Source organism: Marmota marmota, unplaced genomic scaffold (assembly GCF_001458135.2).
Source record: "Marmota marmota marmota unplaced genomic scaffold, marMar, whole genome shotgun sequence".
NCBI classification, from domain to species: domain Eukaryota; kingdom Metazoa; phylum Chordata; class Mammalia; order Rodentia; family Sciuridae; genus Marmota; species Marmota marmota.
Window position 1 is genome coordinate 10,980,568 of NW_026000196.1, and position 8,564 is coordinate 10,989,131.

An 8,564-nucleotide genomic window follows, 5' to 3' on the forward strand; every position below is an offset into this window, starting at 1 on the left:
GGTGACCGAGTAGGGTTCTGGCAGGTCTGGGTGACTCTGGTTGCCATGCCACCTCTGATGAGCTCACCAGTTGCTTCCAGGCCTGGAGTTTCTCATTGATCGTTCAGCTTCTATTAACCCTAAGCCATGGTACATGCTTTCACTCTTACTCTGAACAGAAGCAGGACTATCTTTATATTCCCTAGCCTCAGTCCAGACTAGGTAGGCTCCCTCCTGATGATCTCCTAGTAGTTTATGAGGCTCTGTTCCCTGGGTATTTGGATTTAGGCCTCTCCTTCCATCTTTCTGCACCTGTCCATCTTGACTTTCAAGATTCTCAGTAAACTCCTGGATCAGCCATGTTTCTTTTTTCAACATTTCTCCTGTTCTTACTAGAATTATTGAAGCTCTGTCTAAGACTTCAGATCACACCTACCATCTGGTCTACAGCTTGCAAATTCTTTCTGTAAAGCCTAGTATGAAAGCAAAAGAATTTACAAATTGCTTAACTGTCTGTGTTGAGATGGAAACTTTCAAGCCATTGCAGTAAATATAGGGAAAGAGAGAGATCTGGAATTTGGGATGGATCTACTTCCAGGTGTGTGGTCCAACTACGTCCTGTCCTATACCTGGCCTCTCAGCTTCTCTGCCTGCAATCATGGCCGGGTTACCCCTGGGTCTCTGAGATCTAGGGATTCACTGAACTCTTGTTGGCTCTGTAACTAATCAGCCTTGCCTGTGCCTGACTCTGAAAATCCATTCTGTGGCCTCATCTGTAACATTTCTGCATTCCCCAGGTGAAAATGTTACTGAACAAGCAGGAAATCTTATTTGAAGAGTGACATTTTTATGCTCTAGCATCAGCATGAAGCAATACTATGGTGAAACTGAAACCATACCTTAAACACATTTAGTAGCCCTCTGTTGTTTCTAGGCAGCTTTTGGTATCTACCCACAATACACTAGGTTCCTATAATGAAGTACAGCCCACAGAATGTTTACCTCTCCCAGTTCCAGTAAGTTCTTGGGAGAAGAACCGTCTTGGAACCATTTACCCACCAAATGGCAACTGTGTGAACTGACAGTGTATCTGTGTCTTCTTCAACCAGCAGAAGACTTGGGGATTTGGATTAATGAACAGTTTGGTGCCAAGCACAAATACCATAGACTTTCAGCAATAGGAACAGATAACCAAGTTATTCATCAAATTCAAAACTGTTTAGAATGGCTAATGCAGAGCTGAAATACAGAAGAGCCCCAGCTGACCGGAGGTGGGGAAAGGGGCCAACCCAGAAAGAAGACCTAATGTGTTGCTCCATGTAACATTCTTCCACACCACTGTTTTCTTTCTTACATTTGCCTGGGGTGGAGAAAATTTCTTTAGGAACATTAGAGAGGCAATACAGGATGCTGCAGTCTGAACAGGCTCCCTGGACCTCAGCAAAGCTATTGACACAGCAGAGACTACTTTCATCTCCCTTAGAAGGTTGATGTTAGGATTAGGTGAGTTCACCCAATTATAGCCCACTTAGAACACATGCCTGGCACAGAGTCAGTGTTGAAACATAGTTGCCAATATTTGCTTTATAGCATGCTTAAAAACCATTGTTTGGATTATAACAAAATATTATGCACAGAACCTTCTAGAGCTTTTGCATATGTGGGAACTGAGTGGAAATCTGCAGAATTCCCCAAGGACTTCTAGATAACCTTGACTTCTGGGTGGGTTCTAGGTGCATTATCAGTTCTGTTCAAGGCCTGCTGAGTACTCATTATGATAAACAGTCCCCCATGGAACTGTAGAATCATCTTAACTGGGTAACAGGCACAGCCATCTCCAGTTCATAAATGAGCCTGAGACTCACAATAGTTAAGTGACTTATCCAAGGTTACCATGAATATAAATGGTAGGGCAGAGGTTCAAATCCAGCCCTTGTGATGGCGAGTTCAGTGTTTTTCTCGACAAACCACAGCTGCTTCTCATCTTCACCCAAGGTTTATCTTTTTCTGTCAGTCCAATAATATGTCCCATATGTATAATGATGGATCACGCATTAGAAATGGGACTGTGTTTAGAGAAATACTATTTTCCAGACACTAACAAAAAACAATCTTCCCCATTCCCCCTAAAAAACTTAGGAAGTGAAGATAGATGATTGAATTCTTTGTATGTCTTTTAGATGGAAAGTGGTATTTTTTTTTTTTTTTGGTAAAGTATTCATCGTGTACTTTCCTGGGCTTAGCAGCACTCTGAATGAGAGCAAAATATTACACAGTGGAAAAATGTTTAAGTAAATCTATCTACAGTCTCAGTTCATTCAGTCCTTTCAGTCCATGAGGCATTCAGAGGACATCTCATTTTAAGCCCGAAGGGCTTCTGCCCTTGGACATTTGTCATTGACCCAATAAGGCATTGCCAGAGTACTAGCTTGGCTTGGGTATGCCTTGCTCTTATGGATTCTTTTTTTTTTTTGGAGGGGGGGGGGTGCTGGGATTGAACTCAGGGGCACTCAACCACTGAGTCACATCCCCAGCCCTATTTTGTATTTTTTTTAAATATTTTTTTAGTTGTTGGTAGATCTTTATTTTACTTATTTATATGTGGTGCTGAGAATCAAACCCAGTATCTCACACTTGCCAGTCAAGTACGCTACCACTAAGCTACAGCTCCTACTTTGTATTTTTTTTATTTAGAGACAGGGTCTCACTAAGTTGCTTAGCGCTTCACTAAGTTGCTGAGGCTGGCTTTGAGCATGCAATCCTCCTGCCTCAGCCTCCCATGCTGCTAGGATTACAGGTGTGTGCCACCTCACCTGGTTCTTGTTGGTTCTTAACTCAGGCTGGGGTTTGGGGGATGTGTTACCCATCAGACCCTGAATCAGTAAACCCTGCCAATAGCATCCATTTACTTATGAAGAAATCACACACCGAAGTTTAAGGTGCTTCTTTCTCAAAATGTTCCCAGCAGAGAAAAATTAAAGCAATGGAACGGATGAGGGTGGCATCTAGCTTACTGCCATGTGATCTTGAGGTGGGCAGTAAGGGAAGCATTTTGAAATCACTATTCTGAAATCTGAATACAAATTATTTTAACTGTACTGACTGATGTATAACAAAATAAATTACAATCTCATGAATCTCATGTTCTGAGACAAAAATGACCTGTGCCAATTTAGCAGCACAGGATTATTAGCAGAGCTGGACCTGTAAGCAGATGTTACCATGAATCTGGTAACTCTGATGGGTGAGCCAGACTCTAAGCAACATATCTCTTTTTGTTTTGCCTCCCTGTATCAATAGAAGCCTATTTGAGAAAATGAAATTGCATTAAAAAATCTATTTATTATTTATACTCAACTTCCTCCCATAAAGGACATTGAATTAAATGCAAATGAAAGCATATTATCCTCCAAAACTTCCAAGCAAATATTATTATTCTCTTCAAGGTAGCAATTATTTTGAGGAAACTCTGTAATTTTTATGAATCTGTGAATGCAACATGCATTTCTGTGTGCTTTTCTGACAACCAGAAAAATCCATGGGTGGAAGGCACAAGTATTGGGTGGGTATGTTCTTGCAAGAGTATCTGTTCTCAGGGTGGCACTGTCAGGAGCTAAAAATGCACACTAAAGGCCAATTTCTAAGTCACTAAGATAGTTCAGTACTCACCCAGCAGATTTCAAAAGCCTGCATTTAAACAGGTAAAATGGTATCTATGCAAGGGGCAATTAACCAACAAAGTCAAGTGGATCAAACTTTGATAGGATCAAACTTTACATAATCGGTAATTGCAAAGTGAATTTTATAGCAGAATTCTATAGCATCATGGCTGAGGACAGGTATACCATGACATATGTTTAGGAGGCCCTTGTAGTAAGTCTCTATGAGTTTGTATGGGTGCACCTAATCTTGTTTCAAGACATCATCAGCTAGAAAAATCCTTCAAAATGCCTACAGAGGGTGAAAAATGTTTTGCATATCTCCTTAAGACTCCAAGCATGCTAAGAACAAAGTAATGATGCTGACACTTGCATTCAAGACTTAGGCAGAATATCTGTTTACAAGGATATACGAAGAGTAGTGTATTATCAGGTAATAGGACAAATGGTTGCTGTTAGGAAGGGCAAGCTGCTGCAAAGACCTTGAGGTCTGAGAGTCCATGAAGATGAACAAACATAATGAGAAACCACAATGGATGGTAACTACTAAAATGTGCTAATGAGGTAGAAGTCAACAAATTTGGGGGGGCATTTTTAGTCATATCTGCTTATCTCTGCTTTGGCCCATGGAGGGCACAGAATCTATTGGAATTGGCCTTATTTTTACCAGAGAGTTCACAGAATCTTTCACTTTCAAGTTTTTGCTGATTTTCAGATTCTGGAAAATCCAGTATCCGGATTTCGGAAAGTCCTGGTAACATTGCTTTAAATACAAAACTTAAAAAGGAAAAACAGATCCAATCAGTAATTCTATAATTAATCTTGCATACACTGATTGTTCCACTTCCATTCTTTACTGTTGCAATGTGGATATTGTAATTTTAAAAACTGGGTAGTGCATACTTGGGTTCGTCAATTAGCAGTGACTTAATCATGCTTTAAATGTGACCATAAAAGATACTTGCACTTATTTGACCATTTTCTGCCCACATTTCAAAGCTTCTTTTTTTTTTCAGATAAAAATAAAAGTTTATTGGTTTCACACAAAATTTTACAGAAATAAAAGAATGTTATAATCATTAACATTAAACTACTCTTCTAAAGTTTTTTAAGGAAGTGGCACATTCAGAAATCAAGTGCTGTCTCTCTTGGACAGTGGTTTCCAAATATATAGAGATAATTGGGGTAAAATATATAAAAAAAATTGTTATTTGGAGAGATTCGGGTTCAGGCCAAAAGCTTCTTCTTTTTCGTGTCCTTAGAAAATTGTAGTTTTACATTCTTGCTTTCTGACCCCTGGGTTGTAACATGACGTAGCATTTTTTACCAACAGGAAAGACCTGACTAAGAAATGGGGTCTCCTTTTGAAAGATGTTTTTTCATTCATCACTAAGGAAACTTGACATCTGCCTGGGATTGCAAGTGTACTTGGGTGAGGCAAGTCCTTAATTTTTTTCCATTACTCCTATTCACTGCTCTTTTATATTTGTTGCTAAGAGAAAGGATGCTGAAATTGAGCTATCATTTGGTCAAAATAAGTAAAGGAGGAGCTATTATTTGGTTAGGGCTGGATATCAGACAGGGGGAAAGTCTGGAACCTCTCTCCCTTAGGCTAAACTTATGTTTAGAGATGTTTGTTGAATGACCGAACAATGAATGCAGTTTGAAGAGCAAAGCTGTTCTCCTAAAAGAGCCCCAGGAACACCTCAGACAAAAATTATTTAAACAATTACCTTTAAGGGGAAGTGCCCATTTCATTTCACTGAATTAACAGATTACAATTAGCCTGAATTGCTTTCTGATTTTCTTTGTCTGTTTCTGCTCAGTCTCACTTGGGAACATCCCATCTCTTTTTCTGGATGGCAGACTTCTTCAGGGATAGGGACCATGCTTCCTTCCTTGCTTACTCTGCATGCTTTAAGGCATGACCAAATTTGGCAACCATACTTGGTAAAAGAAGTGCTTGAACTTAATCATTTAGCAAGGAAAAAAATAATACTTTAGACTCAAAGAACCCTGGTTCTGCCCCTTCACCTCTTTGGCCATCAGTTTCTTTTTCCAAGAAATGGAAATGACCCTACCTGTGAATGCCAGCTACTCAGGAGCAGTGAGTATCATCACAAGAGTGGCTTGAACACTCCTTGTCCCAATGTTAGGGACTTTCAGTACCTATTCCTTTCATTTTGCATTTACTCCTTTAAGAATTTTTATATTTGGGCAGGTCGAGGTAGCACATGCCTATAATCCCAGTTCTCTCGAGGCTGAGGCAGGAGGACAGCAAGTTCCAGGACAGCCTAGGCAACTTAGCAAGACCTTGTCCCAAAAATAAAAAATAAAAAGTGTTGGGGGTGTAGCTCAGTGGGGGAGTGCCCTGGGTTCCTTCTGTAGTACCTACCCCCATTCTTTCATTTGTCTTCACATGAGGGTGACTATTGAAGAGCAGACCCAAGGGATCTTTATTAAACAGGAGCTTCCGCACCCTCCTTCTGTGTTATTACACACACTAGACAGACATCAGTCATACCCTGCAAGAGGTTTACAGGCAGACAGAGGTTTCTTGCCAAAAGTCAGAGATGCCCTCTTTGAATAAGATGCCAAGTTACTATAGGACCCCTTTTGTCACAAGTCTTGTTATTAAACAAATACCTGCAATTGAAGAGATAGTATGAGGCAGCACACTGTGGGTGGGGTGGGCATCCACATGTGTCTTTGGAATTTATCACCTTGGAGGGAAAGGATGGGAGCAGAGTTCTTAGAAAAAGGAACATGGGTCATATCTCACCAGTACCATAGTTCAGAGGGTCCCAGGAGGGCAAAGGGTCTTCACCATAAGCAGAAAAGCACAGTGTTCCCTTCAGAACGGGGAGAACTCGGCTCACTGCTAATATCATCTGCCCTGGAAGGTGGCAGCAAAAACCCGCAGGCCGCCTGGATGTGTGGGTGCCCCACCCAGAGCCTTTGTCCTCTCTGTCATCTAGCATAGTCTTCCCTAGTTGTTAACTGGAGATCGGGTTCAGGGAAAGGGGACTTGCTTGTTACCTGATATGATAGTGAAGCAGCAAGACCACCCCCTTTCATATAATGTAAAAATACTATTTTGGGGTACACGGTACCATTCCTGTTTAAATTTGCATTAGGCCCTTTCCCAATTCTCCTCCTGCTGCCCTTCAGACCACAGCCAATCTCTTTAAAATAGAGGCTATGGCTCAAGATCCATCTGAAAAATTACCTGTGATGGTAGAAGAGCAAGATCTCTGAACTGGCTTTCTAGATATCTGTAACAGACGCCTGAGGAAGGGGCATCGTCTTAAAACAGGTAACATATTACCTTTTGTTTTTGCTGGAAAATCCTAAGACCAGATGGAGAAGGTGATTGAGGTCCTTGAGGTAACAGTCTGCCACTCAGTACGACCCACAATTCTGTCCCTTAAGCTACGTGGCTGAGCTCAGGGCGTCGGGGCGCTTGCGTTCCATAGGACTATTGAAACACCAAGAACAAATCTTTCCTGGACGCAACGGATAGTTCCCGCCTCTCCACCTGTGCTGGAGTCTACTTTTAAGGACACCCAACTTTTCTGCTAAAAGGAAGGCACAGTTCACCATTTACGCTAGGTGGCGCTATTTCTCCCTCATCTGTCCCCTAGGTACCCAATTTATAAAATAAATACAATCCAACGCCTTCTGAAACCACACCACATAATAGCAGCTCACCAGCTCGCATTAAAATCCCGATCTGGGGAAATTGATTCTACCTCCGAGCAAATCTAATGCAATTACATTTAAATGCAATCAAGAGTTGCATCCGAGCGTCCTTCACATAGGTTCTTCGCCTAAATACACCTGTCCTCTTGCCTCAGTTTATAACCTGGGGTAAGCCCCCGCTCAAGCCAGGCGCTGAGTATCTCGTGTTGCCCTGGCCGTCGCGTCCTACAGTCCACTTAGAAACGCCGAGGTCTCTCGGGAATCCCACCTCTGAGAGCTCAACCCAAGATCCGCACCTTCGGGTATTTGGACGCTCCCGTGCTGGGACTGCTTATTCCTGAGCCCAGATGGTGCACAACGCCGACGCCCCGTTTAGCTGCTCTTCAACCTCGAACTGAGCGGGAGGCGGGGGCCCTAGCGACGCAGGCCAATGGGGGCTCACGTCGGGATAGCGGGGTAGCAGGCTCCGTCCTAGGCTCCGTGGGCTGGGCCGGGCGGCCGCCCCACGAAGAAATAACCGCGCGGGAGAGAGAGACTCCCCCATCCAGAACACGGCGGATTGGATGTGTTCCGGGTCTGCCCAACCACGCGCAATGCCTGCCGCCCGGAGAAGAGTATTTTAGGGGGAAAAAAGAGAACCAACACCAAACCACAAAAACTTTCCTGCTGCCAAGAGCTAAGGCGATCCAGGCGAGGCAAAGCTCCAAATCTGGGCAAGATGAGACGCGGGGTTGGGGAGGACCAAATCAGTGCGGTGGCCCCAGCAAGTGTCGGCGGCGCCTTGGGGATGTCAGAGCCAGCCTGCCCGGCTGCTGGCCCGCGCTTACCTTGGCGGCTGCATGAGCCCCTGCAGCCCGCGGGGGGTGGCGCTGGCGGGGCTGCGGGCTAAGAGCGGGTGCCGGGACTTCGCTCGTCGGCCCAAGGGCAAGATGGGAGGGGCTCGGCTGGCGCTGGTCCCGCAGCCCCTGCCGGCTCAGAAGCGGCCCGGGGCGCGCAGCCTGCTCCCGGGCTGCTGCCTGCGAGCGCCTGGAGAAGCCGGCCCGGAAGCCTACGGCCAGTGCTTCCCGGCCCAGCGGCTCGGGCAGCACAGCCCGCGCTTCGGAGACAACTGCAGAGTGGAGCGGCCCGGGCCAGCCCCCTCCCTCACCCGGCCCCCGCCCGCTGCCGCCGCCGAGCGCGGCGTGCGAGGATCGTTTGCGCGCGGAGGGGAGGGGGCCGGGCCGG

General features: G+C 44.6%; 1 protein-coding gene across 1 annotated transcript in view; it reads right to left on the bottom strand.

The window, feature by feature from the left end:
- The window catches only part of Rgma (repulsive guidance molecule BMP co-receptor a), a 39,351-nt gene extending 30,836 nt beyond the window's left edge, over positions 1-8,515 (bottom strand). The window contains 1 exon segment of the mRNA XM_015493107.2: positions 8,168-8,515. Coding sequence (XP_015348593.2) covers positions 8,168-8,181 — 14 coding nt within the window. The 5' untranslated portion in view covers positions 8,182-8,515.
- Positions 8,516-8,564: the final 49 nt, after the last annotated feature.